Source organism: Sylvia atricapilla, chromosome 9 (genome assembly GCF_009819655.1).
Source record: "Sylvia atricapilla isolate bSylAtr1 chromosome 9, bSylAtr1.pri, whole genome shotgun sequence".
NCBI lineage: Eukaryota > Metazoa > Chordata > Aves > Passeriformes > Sylviidae > Sylvia > Sylvia atricapilla.
The window spans coordinates 7,877,224-7,896,086 of record NC_089148.1 but is presented as its reverse complement, the minus strand read 5'-3'; the positions used below and the strand labels follow the sequence as shown (position 1 = coordinate 7,896,086).

The 18,863-nt window shown below is 45.2% G+C and overlaps 2 protein-coding genes across 2 annotated transcripts; one reads left to right on the top strand and one right to left on the bottom strand.

The window, feature by feature from the left end:
* The first annotated feature begins 5,016 nt into the window (after positions 1-5,016).
* Positions 5,017-7,746, top strand: MRPS14 (mitochondrial ribosomal protein S14). Its single transcript, XM_066324704.1, has 3 exons — positions 5,017-5,078; positions 5,839-5,997; positions 7,248-7,746. The coding sequence occupies exons 1-3, from the start codon at positions 5,034-5,036 to the stop codon at positions 7,428-7,430; spliced, it is 387 nt and encodes a 128-aa protein (XP_066180801.1). The 5' UTR covers positions 5,017-5,033; the 3' UTR covers positions 7,431-7,746.
* A 1,268-nt stretch (positions 7,747-9,014) lies between these two features.
* Positions 9,015-14,644, bottom strand: CACYBP (calcyclin binding protein). Its single transcript, XM_066324706.1, has 6 exons — positions 14,502-14,644; positions 13,781-13,973; positions 13,017-13,113; positions 12,445-12,544; positions 11,024-11,118; positions 9,015-9,326 (listed from the first exon to the last, which is right to left on the bottom strand). Exons 1-6 carry the CDS (start codon positions 14,520-14,522, stop codon positions 9,167-9,169), a joined length of 666 nt encoding a protein of 221 aa, XP_066180803.1. The 5' UTR covers positions 14,523-14,644; the 3' UTR covers positions 9,015-9,166.
* Between the last annotated feature and the right edge of the window lie 4,219 nt (positions 14,645-18,863).

Below are 18,863 nucleotides of genomic sequence, written 5' to 3'. Positions count from 1 at the left end.
GAAAAGCATGGGATGATCAAAGCTGGAGAGAACGTGGAATATTTGTGTGAAAGATTCCAACAATCTAACTCTGCAAGTCTTTTTCCATCCTACTGCCCAGTGCTTGAAGATTTAGGGTATAGGCCTTCTATGAGCAGATGACATGGACAGAGGATTGAGGAGAGAGAGGGGCACTTGGAGTCACAGATGAAGGAAATGCAGGTCTAGGACAGCTCCATGGTTGCAGAAGAGAGAGAGAATTCTAACATTGAGAAATAGGGCATAGCTGACCATGTAAATATCCAAACCACAGAGTTATACTACACAACACTAGAAGCAACACACATTAAAGCAAAATAGCCAGAATAAAAAGAGAGGTGGTGAAAGGAGCCATGGGGCAAGTTTGAGACCTGAGCTTTTTTTTTGAGTACCAAGGGTTAATACAAAATGTGATTTTTTGAGCATAGCCTTCCGCATACTAAAGCTAGATTGGAACTGCCAAGTGTCTCACAGCACTAGAAACAGGAGAACTGGAAGATTCCTAATCATCCAGTTAAAAAAGTGGCACATTCAAGCATCCTGAAGCCAGGGAGGTTTCTTAAGAGACACAAGAGGAATGACAAATACTAAAAGGTACGTCAGAAAATCCTTTATAAGTTCACACAAGTGCTGCTGATCTCCAAAGAGCTATCACTTCTGTAACTACAAGAACAGCAATAGACCTGTCTGACCAACACTTTTAGTGTGAGGAGACATAAGCATTACTAGTGATCAACATTCCTCATTGGCTCTGCCCTCAAATGGACAGTGACCGTTGAATTCCATTTAAAGCATGGACAGGACAATGTGGGAGCAGGGAAGAGCAGCAGCAGCCTATGGAGAGAAGCACCTGCAGAGCACATGGCAAAGCTGGGTGCTTAGACACAGCAGCAGATGTAGCAGCACAGAAGGTGAAAAACCAGCTCATCCCTCAGTAAGTTGGAGTGCAATCATGGCTCCTTACATCTTGCAATGCTTTTAGCAATAAAGAACCACACAAGTTAGTGCACCAAAGAGCAGAACTCAGTCATTGGGGATTTATCTTTTGTTGGCAATCAAAAATAAAGTAGGGGCTCAAAAGGTGCACAAAATCCTGATACTGCTACTCAGATACCAAGATGCCCAGCCCATTTTCCTTCAGTTTTACATATTTTTCTCAGTGATGTACTTGGCTGAGACAAACTACTAGTCTTACAGACTTTGCAGAAGTATAATCTCATTTAACCAACTGAGCTATTTGCCTTTGTTTTCTGTGGTAAAACTGTTCTACTGTTCCAAACCTCAGCTGCATTTGAAAGCTGTGCATCACATTCCCATTTCTGTGGGATTGGTCACAGAAGCTGCTCCATGCAGCTGCTGTAATAAGCCAGCCAGCATTCTGTTTTCAATACTATGCAATCTTCATGAAATTAATGCTTGCACTTAGTTCAACCAATGTCTACAACAAGAAATTCAATCATTAGTTTGGCCAGATTGTTTCTTTTGCAGGTATCTCCCTTTTTTACCAGACTGAATGAACCTACTTTCCACTATAAAAAGTTTGGGATGATTCAAAATAATTAATAAAACCCCAGAATTGTAATCCAGAGAGATACTGTGCTTCTGGATTCTTCCTTTTACTCATCTTTTCTTTCATGCTGATTCTGCAAGGTGTATTAACTGTTTGTATATGAATGAGAGCTTGCTTTCAAGATCCTACATACTCATGTGCAGAGGTGTTCAACAGTATTTGCATATTTGTTCATTAGCATAAATATGCATTTTGTTACAGGTTACCTAGCTCCTTCCTCTTCAGTCAGTAGTTTTCTGTTCAAGTCAGTCTTTCCTGAAGGAAATCTGTGTTCCGTTGCCTGCACAGTTCAAACACTTTTTAACTTTGGATTAATTTTACTTATCCAAGGATTGACATCTTCATTATAAATAAGATAATCAATAAGGTACTTTTATTATGAAAACAGTGATAAATTTCATCTTAGGTGCTAAACACTCAGATTCAAAGAACCCTAGAACGGTTCAGGCTGGAAGAGACCTTAAAGACCACCTGGTCCCAGCTCCCTGCCCTGGAGGGGCACCTTCCACTAGACCAGATTCCTCCAAGCCCCATCCAGCCAGGCATCGAACACTTCCAGGGATACCCACAGCTTCACTGGGCTCCCTGTGCCAGGGCCTCACCACCCTCACAGGGAAGAACTTCTTCCTAATATCTGCTCTAACCTTGTGCTCTGTCAGTCAGAGCCACTACCCTTTGTTCTAACTTCAGTTGGCTGTCAGCCCTCACCCTGTGAAAACATACACAAGAAGGCCCAGGAAGAGCCTTTGGATGAGAAAATACGGAGCAATTTCTAGAATGTCTGTTACAATTATAAGATATGTGTGGTCAAACTCCAGCACCATCTCACAGCAAAAAGAAAGGCTTTTAAAACATCTACTGTAACACAGGAATCAGAGCCTAAGCCACGAAGTATTAGGAACAAGCACTCTAAAAAGAAACCCTTCCAGCTTAAACCCTAGCTCCATTAGATCCAAAAGCAAAACTCCCATTTATATGAGCAGATATGTAGTTTTATATGGTTGGAGAAGACAACCTGGGAAAGCTTAAGCCCCTCAAAATGGGCTTAAAAAACTCCATTAAACACTGCTGTACATTTTGTAATAATAATACAGAATAATTGATGTTTGTGTAAGGCTCCAAAATCCTTGGAGGGCTCTAAGAACTCAGACACAAACTGAGTTTTCCCCTCAAAACAAACAATAGGAATCCCAAAAGAATTAAAAATACTTTTCTCTTACCTGTCAAGTATTTTCAACAGTCTGGTTCAGAGCCCTTCTGATGCAGGCATCACTTGCAAAGGTAAATTGAGCAAACCAAAAAGTGACGAAATCCTCTCCTCTTCCCATTCCCAGCTGCAAATCAGCAGCAGTCCCTGCAGTGAATTTAAGAACCTGTGGAGCAGACCAAAGGAAGCAATGAAAGCCTCCGGGGCGTTTCCCTCTTACAAACCACCTAAGGAGCTGGGGCTGGGAATGATTCCCCTGCTCAGCATTCCTCTTGCCCATCGGCAGGAAGAACCATTTCCCACTTGTTTTGTGCTCTGCTACTAGACAAAAGCCAGAAAGCCTCTCCAGCTCTGTACATCTGTCTGCAAGAATCACAGGATTGTTACTGAGACTCAACAAGTAGGCTCAGTGATGAGAAATTCAGGTAGAGTACATCAGAAAATAAAAATCTATAAAAATATTTTAAACTCAGCAGCAGTTAAACACTACATTTATCCAGCACAATACTTTCAAAAATCCCTCAAGAACTACCCCACATGGTTATTTCTCCAGGTGCATTACTGAGCCCAGTTTTTAGCTGACAAACCCTCAGAGTCTCAACAGTTCCTTTGATTTTTTTGCAACCAGAAGCTGTGTTGAGGGAGCTGAAGATGTTAGTAGCCTGAGGGATATCAGCATGAATCATTAATCCATGCCAGTCTCAGCTGGGGAAGTGCCAGTCACACAGGGGATGCTGCCGAGCAAGTGAGGGTTTGTCAGCACTGGCTGAAGAAACAGTTCTCCTTAGCATTCTCACCCGCTTCTCCCACACCTGGGCCATCGAATAAGCACAAAAAGGGAAGTGATATACAGAATACTGTAGAGAAGAAAGCCTGCTGAAACATCCAAATCCACTTTGATCACATCTATTTTATCTGCTCTGCTGATATTCTACCAATTACTTTTACCACCTGGAAAAATAGCAAGTTACAGACAATTACATCAGAGAACAAAGCTTGAAATTCTACCCTTGCAAAGAGCAGGAAGCTACAATAGTAAGTACCTAGGAAAGCTGCTGACTGTAGCACTGATAATAAAATTTGATTAGCCAGCCAAACTAGCTACTTCTTCCAGATTATTACACACTTCTAGACCAGTATACTATACCAAACATCTAAGTTAAACAACTAGCACACACTCAACAAGCAGCTTGCCAAACTGAGAGAACCAGCTTCTTGAATGACTTTTTGAATGTAGCTAACGAGCTGATACAAACAGAAAACTATGAATTCAACATCAAAACTGTGATAGGTGTTCTCCCTGAAATCAGGAAACAGACACATTTTAAAAGCTGCCTAAGCGAAATCCCAGTGGAATAAGACAGCTTCCCCCACTGAACAAGAACAAATGGAAGCAGAATTTCCCATTTGTTTTTGTGGTTATGATTATTCAGTGTTGCCTGCAAAGTGCTGTAACTTACCCAAAGGTATGGGTATTAGCAAAAGTTTCTTTCCCCAGAGGCTGGTGGGGCACTGGGATATGCTCTCTAGGGAAATGGTCACAGCACTAAGTCTGCTGGAGTTTGGATAATACTCTCAGGCACAACTTGGAGTTGTGCAGGGCCAGGAGGTGAACTCGATGATCCTTATGGGTGCCTTCCAATTCAGAATAACCTACGATTCAAAATTCACAAGTAGGGAAAAAAAAAAAAAAAAAACTCTGCAAAACACAGGTATAAATTTAGGAATCCTAGGAATTATCCTAGGTGGTAAACAAGAAAAAAAAATCCCTAAGAAACAGACCTAGCGCAGCCTTTAGCAGAGCTGCTGGCAGATACCGTCCCACAGCAGGACAAGCGGTCAGGACGTGCTGCTCCACACAGGGACCCCACCACGGCGGGGCGATGCTGCCTCTGTGTCCATTTTGCTGCTGGGACAACCTTCCCTGTCATTTTTACAGCCGTTCCTCTTCAGCCTGGGATATCTTTGCTGCACCCAAGGCCGGCCCCTGACGTTCCTGTGGCAGATTCAGCTGCCCTTAACGATGGTTGGTGCCAGCGAGCCCTGACAGCACCTCTGGGATACACACAGCACAGGCCTCACACGGAGCTGGGGCTGGTAGCACATTGGCAGGGGCAGAGATTTGAAAATATCGGGCACGGCGGAACACGGCGGGAGCGGGCCGGGAGCGGCCTGAGGCGGACACCGCCCTGAGGCGGGCACCGCCCGGACTGTGCGCATGCGCGGCGCAGAGACAAGATGGCGGCGGCCGCGCTGTGCTGGGCGCTGAGGGCCGCTCGGCAGGTCAGACCCATTCCCTCCCCTCCATTCCTCCCGCCCTGCTTCCTTCCCCGCCTTTCTCCAGGAGCCTGTCCTCCCGCCCGAGGCGCCGAGGAGCGGGTGGGGAAGATGCGGGTAGTGTCTGACCGCTGCGGGCTCGGCCCTGCCCCCGCGGCGCGGGGACATCGCGGGTCCGGTGTTAGGTAGCGTTGGGTGTAGCTTGGGGCTCTTTGTGTCCCTCTGTGAAGAGAACTTGCTAGCACTTTATACGAAGTTCAGAGTTACATACTAATGCAGTACAGAATCTGTAAAATATGAAAGCTAAAGCTCTCAAGGCATCACTGTTACTCGTCTGAGAGAGTAAAGATCGGTGCTGCCCCTCCTTAGGAGACGTAGACCGCGATGAACTGTAAGAAGCGTAACGTGTGATCCAGGAGTTAAACAATACCGGAGATACAGGACCCGAGGGAGCGGCTGGAGCTGTGTCAGGGCAGGGTTAGGGTGGATGTTAGCAAAAGGTTTTCCCCATGTGGGTGGGAACAGGTTCCCCCGGGAGCGGTCACGGCCCCAAGGCTGCCAGAGCTCCAAGACGGGGTAACACTCTTAGGCACACGGTGGGACTGTGGGGCCGTGTTGGGGCCGGGTGTTGAACTCGGTGGTACTTGCGGGTCGCTTCCAACTCAGGATATTTCATGCTTTATGGAAATAACAGTTCATACTTGACTAGTGCAAACCATGTGCAACAGGCAGGTAAAATTTTAAAAACTTTATTTTTTTAAATCAGGTTCTTCCCTCACCCTGCCCAGGGCAGGTGCGGAGCTACTATGTGGACTGGAGGATGGTGCGGGACTTCAAGAGAAGGAAGGTGGCGTATGAGCATGCAGATGAGAGGCTGCGGATCAACGCCATCCGGAAGAATGCCATCCTTCCCAAGGAGCTGCAGGTACTGGCAGCTGGCTGTGCCCAGCCAGGGCATGAACCCACACGTGGCTCTTGCTGCTGTGGCGTGCTCGAGGCCACAGCAGTCACTTTATATGCAACGGGTGTCGCAGGTCACAGATGTGTTTCACCAGCTCACAAGCACAGAATCATGTGTTCTACAGTGAGTTCAGCCTTTTGAGGGTGTTTACAACAACAGCATATTCCCCTGACTGGAGGTCGTGAGCATTGCAGGGTTTTTTGAAACTAGTGCTTGTGTAAGCAGCATTTGTAACACTAAATACAGTGAAGTCACGTTTTCCTCCCCCACATACTGTCTCTAACACACATTGACAAACCTATTTTCTTCCAGTAATTCAGAATAATAACCTCTTGGGTTTTTTCTTATTTAAAAATCTGAATGCCTGATCTAGTCCATACCACCAATCTGTGCAATTAGAAATATTTAATTTAACTTCTTGTCTGAGCTACAAGCATGTGAAATCTGCATCAGATCTAGGTGTTAAAAATTGACTGCCCTGCTCTCAGCCTGCATTACTAAGCACCAAGAACATTTGAAAGTATCATATTATTCCTGTATTTGTTCTGGCCATGATACTTACATATCCTGGGAGAGAAAGTGTATGAATTTGTTTTTATGTATTGACTTTACTGTTCTTGGGCAAGTCTGACTGCTGCTGTATGTCCTTATGAGGCAAAACCAATACAGAAAAAAGCCCCGACAGAAGATCCTGCAACACCTTCTGAAGTATCTTATATGAGATCCCTTTTACTGACAGCAAAGCATGCTACCTCAGCAGGCAGTTAATAAACAACAGATACTTAAATTCAGCTCATCTGAAAGGACTAGCCTACCCTGCAATGATGAGAAAGCCAAGTGGGTTTTTGACTAACTGTAATTCCTGGCTTGAGGTTATTCAGCCTTTATTAAAGTTAAATTTTGAGGTCTCTTAGATGGCTAGCCCACCCTAGCACCAAGGACAGAGACAAGCTGATTTGACTGGTTGTAATTAGTGGCTTGAGATTGTTGTCTGTGTAATTAAGATTAATTTGGGGGTCTCCATGTGGGTCAGTTTACATTCATTGTTGGAATGCCCAGAAAGGGCAAGGCTGAGTGAGGAAGACAGGTTAAAGTTCCCAGTTAAATAGCAAATTTATCCATGAGGTGGTAGAGAAGCTTGTGGTGGTGTGTGCTGTCTGGATTTGGAGCCTAAGTGCCAGGGGACACAGACAAACCCTTGGGCTGTGTTGTAGGAGGTGGCTGACAAGGAGATCGCTGCCCTGCCGCGGGACAGCTGCCCCGTGAGGATCCGGAACCGCTGTGTCCTGACATCCCGCCCCCGAGGGGTGAAGCGGCGCTGGAGGCTCAGCCGAATTGTTTTCCGCCACTTTGCTGACCACGCTCAGATGTCCGGGGTACAGAGAGCCATGTGGTAGTAATAATCACCATGTGGATGTGCTTTCAGGCAGGAGAAACAAACCGGGCTCGTTTGTGTGTGTAATTAAAGTAAGACTGTCCTGCCTTGGAGTCCAGCATCAATGTCAGTCTTAACAAGGGAAGGACGAGGAGTTGTGCTGATTCATTAAACTCACTGCATTACAACTGGTATCGGCTGACAAGCAGCAGCACAACTGCACTGAACTGGTCTGTGTGAGAGGCAGTTTGATTGTGAGAAAAAAATCACTACGTGACGCCTGCAAAACTGAGGGTTGTGGTATGGGCAACATTAGAAATAAAGACATACAGCACAAAGCTTGTTTAAGCTTTTTTTTTTTTTTTTTTTTTTTTTTTTTTTTTTTTTTTTTGCCACCATAGGGGAAGTTCATCATGGTAACTTGGGTAAAAGCATCAACAAAACTGCACAACAGGACAGAGTGGTATTCTGCTGCTAACAAGGGCAAGCACAGAGTGGGAATATAACATGGCTTCAAGTTGAGATACTCTTGCTGTGCTAACTAAATATATACGTGTATTAACGAGCAGACAACGTGGCTGCAGGACCTGTTAGAAACTACACTGTGCTGGTATTTCTCCTGTTGGTAGTGCAGCACTCAGTCCAATGCTTCAAGAACAAGGTAGCAAGGACGCCCTAGTCCAGACCCTAACAGGAGAGTAATGGCTTCCATATTCACAGGTAACAAGAAATCTGTCCTTGGGAGACACATGGGATGGAGGCAGGAAGGACACAATTAAGAACAGGCTTGCTGCTAAGGTCATGTTTGCCCTGTACTCTTCTTCAAAGCACTGCAGTAAAGGGGGTGGCAGTGGCTGCTCTGTCCCCCTCCCCAGCAGGGGCTGAGAGGTGGCAATAAGGCCAAATACCACTAGCAGCAAACTGACAGCAACCCATCCATCACACCCAGCTGAGTCATATTTTGGCATATAAGCCAATTTAATGTACTTCTTACTGTCTTACCTTTAAACCCTTTTGAAGTTGATGGAGAAAGTGGAGCTTATCCCTCATTTCCTACTTCACACGGCAGGAGCCAGGGCAAGCTCCCTGTCTAGCATCACAGCTCACTGCTCTCCTGCTGGTCACTGCAGACTGCATCCTGACTGATGCTGTCTCAAAGACATCCCAAGATGCTCACAGCTGGCACACAAGCACTTTGATTTCCAAAATTCATGGTATTATTAGACAGTAGTAGTTTCTGAGAGTGATCATTAAATTTAAATACCACAGGATTAAGACCATATTGTTTCTGCTTTACTATGAAGTGCTTAGGATGTGGTTCTGCTTTCTTCAGTTTTCCCTTTTTAACATGCTTTACAGTTCAGCACTTTCTCATATTCAATCAAAAATTAAATTCACTACACCCTGTGAAGTGAGCATCACACTAGCCCCAGCAACCACATGGGTACAGCTGCCACTGGCAAGAGAGGCCTTGACCCATCCTAGTTTGGGATTCTTTCTGATCTGTCTCACAGCACTCCCTACTCATCTGAGGTGATTTTTCAAGGAGGGGTGATACCCTATGCTTCCCTCCTCAGGAAATGCTGAACCACTTGACTAACAGAAATGCTGTATAAGCTATTTTATTTAAATATTTTCTCCAACCTGAAATGGAAAATTACTGTCTTTGCTTGGAAGAAGGTTATGTAAACGATGATCTTTGCAGCACAGCGTGTCTGACACGGAAGATCAGTTTTAAGGCGGCCCTTAAGAGTGCTTTCAGATATCCATTGGTATGTCCCCTTTGTACTGCTTTTCTCTGCTTTCAACCCAGGCTTTATTGATGGTGCGCTTCATCTCATCGTCCCCTTCTGCATACATCTTCTTTAAAATGTTCATAAGCCCTTCACTAGGATCTGTGGTGTCATAGGCAGCCTTCCTGCAAGATGGAAACACAAAAAGGTCAGGTATACCTAAATGCTAATATCGGTTTGAAACATCCTGGTAACGGGACTTTTGCATTGCCAAAGTCTTCAGATCACAGCAGTCTCAGCTTCCAAACAGGAAGAATCCTAAGAAACACCCTTAAACCAAGTGCAAGTTGAGTAGTACACCTAGAGATGTCCCATAGGGTGGGACTGTATTTTGATGTAAAGCATTTTGCAGTAAACACAAGCCTGGAAGCACTCCCAAAATTAACTGTAGGAAGCAGAAGCAAAATATGACACAGAAAGTGCCAATACCTGCCTTGTGTTATGTGACAGGTAATTAAAAATGGAGAAATGACTGTATCAAGCTCTTTGGAGAGACCATATTCATGACCCAAAAAGGCTTTTTTTTTTTTTTTTTCTGCTTTCCATTTTTTAGATGATCTCCAGAGGTGATCTTCTTAACACACTGCATTTCAAAGCAATTTTCTCAGGAGATGAACAGTGCCACACGTAGTCAGCACCCGTGGAGGACATGGCCTGTATGACCAGACTATAAATAATGCCCTCTCCAGCACGAGTCCTCTCTATCCCATTTTCCAAAATCCTGTAGGTAGTTTCTAGTGCAATCTCGCTCAAAAAACACAGCAGGTGAAAACAGATCAGCAGAGGGAGCAATTTCCTCACACTCAGGGCTAACCATCTGCTGCCACCAGCAATTCTGAAGCCATTTGTTTGACAAACAGTAGATCTTCAGGAATCCTCTGCACAAGATACAGGTTTAACAGAGTAACCCTGTCCCCTCCAGAAAACTGCATTAATTGTCAAGTCACTTCCTTTTAAATCTCCTGTGATGCCATTTGAGTGGAGAAGGTTGTTTTGCCCTAAATTCAGGTACTTATGCCTGATCAGTTTTAGCCAATCACCCTAAAATCATACACACAATGAACTGTTATTGACAGAGATGACATTCTCAATAGTGTTTTCATTCTTCAAGATGGCTATACATGTAAAATAACATTAAATCATTATATGATGTACAATTTTTTTATATATATATATTTTAAAAAGTCTCTTGGCCCCAGGTGTTTCCTGCTATCATTCACCACTCTCATACCCATGTATGTCTAAGTTGCCAGCTGCTCCCAAGCACCTGAAGTGTTACAAACTGGCTTGATAATTTGGAAAATCACCTAAGTAAAAGATGACTAAAGAGCTGTTTTGCCAAAAGTACACTGAGATTTTTGTGCAGGCACTTCACACACAGGTGATAGTAATTACTTTGATCAGTAAAGAGATATATCCATCTATTTCTATATAATACACATTTGATCTAAAAACACCTCACTAATGCAGTTTTTTGCAATGAATGCAGCCACCAAAATGCAAATGAATCTTTAATTGGTTGATTCCCTTTAGAATTCTCACTGCAGGTCTTCCTTATCATACGTCCTGTGATGCAGCTTTCATCCTTAGCAATAAAACACTGGGGAGTGGCAGCTACTCAAAGTATATTTTTTCCACTTGCAGTCCTACAAGTACCAAAATAAATCCCAACCTAACGATCCTCAGACATCTCAGGGCCTGTCCACCAGACCAGCAATCCTCAGAAAAACTGCACAGTTGGTGCAGATCTCTCCCAACAGTCCTAAAACAACACCGAGAACAGGAAACGGAAAACGTGATGGAGGGTTGAAAAGACACTTACTCTTTCTCTTTGCTTTCCTTTTCCACTTGAGTGAGACAATCCCATTTTTCCTCCCGCTTCTTCTTACACATTATGAGGACCATGTCTGTCTTTATCTGTATGGTGAACAGCAAGGCGTGAATTTAGAATCCTTCATGAAGGAATGCCAGTCGAGATAAATGAGGTTACCCAGTAACATAAACCTCCTCCATACTCACAAGTCCCTGAAACACTTCTCTCAGCTATCCATTATTATGTAGTGTACCAAAATGATAGCATGTTCTCAGTCTCAGGGTAAAAAGTATTAACTTTACTCCAGCCAATTCATGTATGTGGTTAAAATAATACTGGCACAGACTTACAGCACCAATACAGAAGAACATAAAGTGCTGCAGGAACACCACCGTTCAGTGATTTAAAGGATGCTCAAGTACCCAGGACTGCCTGGTGAAGAGTGACTATATTTACTAGACTTCTCCAAGCATACCAAGTCCAGGCAGAGCCTCCTCCAATTAATTCTCCAAGGACAAGAAACTAGTTTTAGGGTATTGCTTAACCTTGCAACATGTTTTCAAGTTACAAAGCCTCTTGACTTGCAACCCTGACCTAAATTTCACAAAGAACTCCTGCGTGCCACAGCAGACAAGGGTCTACTGCAGCTTTAGCTTGGCTTAACAAGTACATGACCACTGCTCGCTTTCACACTGTATTAAAAATCACCAGAGCATCACTCTCGTTTATTTCAGCTGGTTTAATTTCACTCTGTAATCATTTTAGGCTGATTTCCAATTGAATCAATAGTTCTTCACATCCGATGCCACCAAGCACAGCACAGAACTCACAGCAGGTATTGACATGTCTCTAAGCCTGGAAAGGTGCCACAGTAGCAGAGTGTGGGAATCACCCGTCAGCAGCAGTGCAATGTTACTAATTGTCCTGGGTTTAGCTGGGATAGAGTCGATTTTTCCCTTAGAAAATTAACCCCCTGCTAGGGTTAAACCACTACACCAGTGTTCGGTTCTGGAGCAACACACCCTTACTAAGGCAGAGCAGGTTTCAGACTTGGCTTTGGGAATTAAGCCTATTTAAGCTTCCCAAGATTTCAGCCTGCTGGCAAATCTCTTAAAATGGCAAAGAATTTCTTAGAGGTATTTAAAAGCACAAAAGGATGCAAATGAATGCTTGGTGGCATGTTCTGCTTAATTATTTCTGAAATCCTGTTGGTGAGCTATTAAATATGCAGACATGATCTCCTGAAATACGATTCCAGAGACTAATTCTGCAGTTATGACAATCACAGGTTAGTAAGACTCATGTTCTCAGTGCAGAGACTTGGCAGCACAAGGGAGGGACTGAGAACTGAGTCTCCTGAAGTAGCCAGGCAGTGAACATGATACTTTGTGAGGGCCCTAAATCACCTCTAACAGACAAGGTGAACTGACCTTTCTAGAGCTGCCATCCACAGAGATGGGCTTCAGCAGGTTGTTGAAGGTCATAGTGTAGTTCTTCCCATTCAGATTCTTCACTAGCAGATCGAACGACCTGGACCCAGGAAGCGGAGGGAGGAAAGGCACAAATATTCCAATCACTACATTGTCTGAAAACTCTTTAGCAGGTGTATTTCTTGGGAAAGCAGGCCAGCAGGCCTGAATTACTTTATTCCCAGGGCTCTCAAAATGTTCAGTTCAATTTTAACAGAGAAATTAAAAGGACCAATCCAGACTTCACAACAAATCAAGATCTTTAGGATCCTTTCTATCTACGAACTCGGAAAATCCAATTTCCTTAATGTGCACCTCAGTTCTACCACCACGAATACCCAGGGCACAAATACACCCCCTCAAGCATAGTGAGGTGGACTTGTCAAATGAAAACACATTGATACCCTCAAGGGCTGCTACAAGCTAATACAGCTGAAGCTTAAAAAAACAAAAAAGGGAGTGGAGGGGAAAAAAAGGGCTGATCTAACACACCTGCATTTCAGCATTCCTGTTGTGCTACAAGATGAACTCACCTCTCTGTGAAATTCACCTGCACATTCTCAGCTGGAAGCTTCTGGACACCATTTAAAGAGATGTATATCTTAACAAACTTATCTGACTGATCCCAACCTGGAAGTGAAAAAAAGAGATTAAGTTCTACCTTTCCTCCATAAGCTTCATGCACTCCAACTTCCTCCACAAAGCCCCCTAGAACGACTAGGCTCTTTGCCTTACTGAAGCAATTTTCAGACCGATAAAAGGAAAAGAATGAATTATTCAGGAATAACCTGAGAGCAAAGAGAGGTTCCCCCATGTAGCTTCCCTAATCCCTGCAAATTCTGAGAAAACCCACTTATCAGCTCAGGTCAAAAGACAGCAACCCAGGATGTGCATGGGGATTCAGAGGCAGCTGTTTGCTTCTGCTACAGTTTCCTTGACCCACTTCTTCCCCTACTCCCTGCATCTTGAGCAACTCCCTCTCCTCTCACCTACATGGCAAGCAGAGAAGCCAAAGCTTACTCCTTCATTCCTGCTAAACACTAAACAATGGAAAAATACCAGCTGGTACAGCAAGGATCCTTAATGCATCGCACCAAACACGAGCATACAAACATGATCAATACACACTGGGGTTTAGACAGCAAGGTAAGTACGTGGTAGCCTTTAAAGTGGGGTCTCCACTGTGGAAGAAACACTTAAGGCTTCACTAAAATGCTAAGTGGCAACTCTAACTCCCAGTAATGCCACCCTGCCATCTCTTCAGCGAGATGCTGGAGCTCTAGAAAAATAATCCTACCATAATTGTTTATTTTCACTGTGTACCCTCCCAGCGATGACTTTTCTTCCTCTGTCACATCTTTTGGCTTTGGTGGAGGCTGATTCTTGATTTCCAGCTCGAGCTTTTGTTTCTCTGCCAGAAGGACATCACGCACCCGCTTCCTAGTGGCATTTGTGAGCAGTTCTTTAACCTCTTCCAAATCTTTCTGCAACTGGTTCAAAGACAAAGGATCACACGTATACATTAGTTAAACTGTGTTCAGGGCTCACAGCTTTTTATGACAATTTCACATGTTTCACATGTTAGAGTTTCAGTTTTATCACGTCAGTAGTTTAATTTCCCACTACAGCCAGTAAAGCACGGAATCATCCCTTCCTCACCCCCTGTCCGCAGATATGTACAACCACAGAATCTTAATTCACAAAATGGGTCGGGCTGGAAGCGTACAGCTCCCCTGCTCAACCACGGCCATCTCAGAGCACGAGACTGAAAACGACCCCGAAAACCATCAATTCAGACAAGATTTAAGCTTTCAGTGCTTAACTCTTCATACATTCAAAAGCAACAGAACCCAAGGGAAGCTGGGCGGATGGCACAGCTCCCTCCAGGCGCAGCGCCGCAGGGGCAGAGCTGCAGAGCCCTCAGCGAAGGCGGGCACTGAGGGCTCCCAGCCGGGCCACACCGCTGCCCCTCGCACCGGGCCCCGCCAGGGAATGGCCCCGCCAGGGAATGGCCTCACCTCCTCCCGCGCCACAGCCATGGCGGCTCCCCGTGCAACCTCTGGAATCTTCCGGCCGCAGGAAGTGACGAGCGCCGCGGGCCGGCACACTCCGCCCCTGAGGAGGCGGCCGCGGGGGCTTCTTCCCGCGCAGGGCTCTGACGGGCGGGACCGGGGGCTGCTTCCCCGCCCCGAGCTCCGAGCGACGGGCGGGACCGGGGGCTGCTTCCCCGCCCCGAGCTCTGAGGGACGGGCGGGAGCGGGAGCTTCTCTGCGCCCCGAGCTCTGAGGGACGGGCGGGAGCGGGAGCTTCTCTGCGCCCCGAGCTCTGAGGGGCGGCGGGATCGGGGGCTTTTTCCCACCCTCGGGACTGTGAGGGACGGGCGGGAGCAGCAGCTTCTCCCCGCCCTCAGGACTGTGAGGGACGGGCGGGACCAGGAGCATCCCCGCCCTCAGGACTGTGAGGGACGGCGGGATCGGGGGCTTTTTCCCGCCCTCAGGACTGTGAGGGACGGGCGGGATCGGGGGCTGCTTCCCCGCCCTCAGGACTGTGAGGGACGGGCGGGATCGGGGGCTTTTTCCCGCCCTCAGGACTGTGAGGGACGGGCGGGACCAGGAGCATCCCCGCCCTCAGGACTGTGAGGGACGGCGGGAGCAGCAGCTTCTCCCCGCCCCGAGCTCTGACGGACGGGTGGATGCGACCAGGAGCTTCTCCCCAAGCTGGGCTCTGAGGGACGGGCGGGACCAGGATGTTGTAAAGTATTAGAAGCCAATTCAAAATAAAAGAATTTATTTAGCAATTTTTCCAAAATCAAATTGAAAGGCCACCATGAAATCGGACAACAGCGATAGAATGGTGGGTGGGCAGAGTGACAGTAACAAAGGTACCATCCAACCTCGACCACACATACTCGGTCTCGGTGTATATACAGGTTTTTATACAGTTTATTTATCCCGAGGCTAAGTCCATTGAAAGTCCAAATATTCATGTATTCCCTTACTTCCAAGCCAGGTTTTGAAAGGGGTTCCCGTAAGTACGAAAAGATGATTTGATAGTCTTCCCGGGTTTCTCCTTTGGGGTGCTGATTTGATCATCCTCCGGATCCCCCACCAAGATTGATATCAGATGTCAGCAGCTGTGGAGGCCCATCCTTGATGAATCTCCATCTCCAGTCCGGCCTAACTTGCGAATTTTGTGGTTTCACAGCTTGCACCACAGGCCTTGGAATCTCAGATACACCCTCGAGTTGCTTTTAATAGACCAAACTTTTTTGATACACTATTATATACACGAATTTGTCCATTACATTCACCACAAGGAGCTTCTCCCCAGGCTGGGCTCTGAGGGACGGTCGGGGTTTTTCCCTCTCCCAGGGCGCTGAGGGACCGGCGTGGCTGAGGCGGGCACGGGCTGGCTTTCTGTTTGGGGCTTAGAAGTCTCCACCTCATTTTAGGACAGAGCCTCCTAAGCTCTCAAGGTCCTAGAATAATTTTGGAAATTAAAATGGTGTTTTCCGTCTTCGGGCAGAGTATCGGGCTCATGTGGTGGAGGTAAATAGCGATCAATGCGGAAGAAATCTGTTCCCGGCCTTAAAAGTGCCCTGTTCTGTGTCTGCTCCTCATTTTCATGGTGATTAAGGTTGGAAAAAACCTCCAAGATCAACTCCAGCAAGGTTTAAGCCTTCAAGTTCTAAGATTTCATCAATTAAAAACCAACCAAATCCAATAGAATTTGGGCAGATGGCACTATGCCCTCAACACAAACCACCGCGGAGGGAGACTCCCACAACTAATGCATAATAAACTTTCCACAACAAACCCAGAGGGTAAGTTAGTGTTGGAAATTCTTCCTGACCTGAAATCTCACGATGTTAACTCTGGGAGTGACTTTGTGAGTAAGAGACTTAGTTATCAAGCCATCTAAAAGGAAAATACAGCTTTTATTACAGAGCATTTGGCTATACGCATGTAAAAACATGCTAGTGTAACGCTACCAAAATTTCTTTTAAGCATTTTCCTCATCTAAAGAAAAACATGCCTGTTAACACTTATACTAAATCAGCATAGTGAGCACCAACAGAAAAAAAAAGTTTCTATAGCCCTACAAGATGTTAAATTTTCCCTGAAGAAAAACAGTAAGGCAATGACATTCTTTCTTTCAGCAGGAATGTGTAAGAGGCAGCGTTTGTCCCCAGATGTCCTTTATAAACGGTGTAACCCAAGGCCGAACACAGCCCTTCAGTGCTGAAAAAGTCAATTTGTCTAGAACAAGGTGCCTGTTCATAACACCTGTTTTACCAAATGCAGGAATGTGAGCTTATTTGCTGATACATGGGCTTAGGGTCTGGGTTTTTTCCTCTTCTGAAGTGAACATCCAGGAATTAACCTGCAAAGAGATCTGTTGAGGTGGGGAGGGAAGAAGAAATTTGATGAAAATGAATTCATAGAAGCCCTGAAGCCAAAGATTTATGTTCAAGTTGGCATTCCCCAAGGCGCTTTTAACAGATGTTGTACTGAGGTGTTTATTATAACCTTCTGCTGCAGTGCTTCAGGATCTGCAGTGGAGAAAAGATCTGCAAAATTAATTGTGGTTATTCTAAGTTTTCATAGGACTATTAAGCCTGACCATCTTCAGGAATAGCATTTGGAGACAGGAGAGTTGATTTTATCCAGGAAATACAATATGGTCAGCTGGAATTTACTTTTATGGCTTTTATTTTTTTTTTAATTGGTTAAGGGCAGTTGCTTATTCAGGAATTACTTCCTTATAATTTTTTCTGTGTAGCAGCAACTGAGACAAGGAAAATTTTTGTGTTTCTTAATTTAGCCACTAATCTCTGAGTTTCTCCATACTCAGTTGTGGTCTTGTATTAGCAGGTGCTCTTATCTTTACAATTTAAATTGGTATTGCTTTCTAATTCAAGTTCTGGCTAGAGGAAGAAATGCTTTTGTTAGCATAGAAATGCATTTGAAGTGAGCCTGTAATTTGCTTTTTTCCTTGTGGTTTTTTTAAAAGTGTTTGTTTAGTTTCCTTAAATGACGAACATTTCTGTACACATTTTGAGTGTCTTCCTTTTGAGTGGCAGCTTCCATGTGGAAGAGTTGACTCTCCTGTCATGTAAAAACAAGCTCCACACAGCTCTCCTTTGCAGAAAGCTGCAACATCCTCTGGATGCTGCCTCCTCTCCTGACAAAGGCATTAGATAGTGATGTGGAGGTAAATCCATACAAAATGGTAGGGCTGCTAAATTTAATCTTCAGCTTTTGTCCCTCTTTGCCTTATCTTCCCCTGAAGTGCTGTGTGCTTTTGCTGTTATCTGGGAACAACGGCTGTTCATCTCAGTTAATAGAAAAAAAAAATTCCTAGAGCCGTTGCTCGCATGGAAAAATGGTTTTATAATGCGTTTGGATGCTTCTGACTGCTGCACATTCTGCTCTGTCCTGTTCCTGCTCAGCCCTGCCTCTCTCTCAGTAGTCACTTTCCAGTTTCTTGCTGTTGCTGCCATCCCCCGTGTCTCTTCCTGCAGGCACGCTGCCTCAAGGCTTGTGCGCTCCAGGGAAGCATGAAGTGCTTTAGCACGGCTATTGTCCCATCGCTCTGTACCACCGACCTTTAGGAAAAGCATTCTCTGTGCTGGCGACCTCAGACTGGCACGTGGAGCAGGGGAGCGGGGTGAGCCCTGAGCTCTGGGGCACGGCTCCCTGTGGACATTATCCTAAGGAACAGGCTGGAATTAGCATGCGCCCCCCTTTGGACAGCCAACCTGCCAAGTCACTGCCCCGCTGCAACAGAGCTGCTGGTGAGGACCGCGTCATAAAACCTGACACAGCAGCTGCTTCTTCCTGCAAACAGATCTAAGCTGCTGCTTAAGTAAATGGCTTAGGAAAATAAGCATCTTATTCCCAAGTTGTTTTCCATCTCCATTTATTTTACAAGGCATCGTTCACACAATGATAACAAGGTACTGATCTGAACAATTCTGTAACAATTAAAAAAGTAAACATTTGTTGTGACCATGTACATTGAATTGCACTTTTAATAACAAGCATTACACTTATATTTTCATGTTGTACTTTATATAATACATGGATGCGTTACCCAAGTAGTGGTAGTACTGAATGGTTCTCACTTGGAAGTCTGACCTCTCTGTGATGCTTTTTTTCCTAACTCTTAAGGATTTGTGAACTTGGGGCACACCCAAATCACAAAGGCAACCCCAAATCTGAAAAACTTCATTGTCATGGAGTCAGAGATTTGAAGCTGCTCTGTTTTCAGTGTGCTGGAGTGAATCCACCTTAATGGCAGACACAGAGGGAGATGGATTATGCTCGATTATAAAATTCTCTGCATTCATATGTCATCTTTTCCCAGGTCAAAGAAGC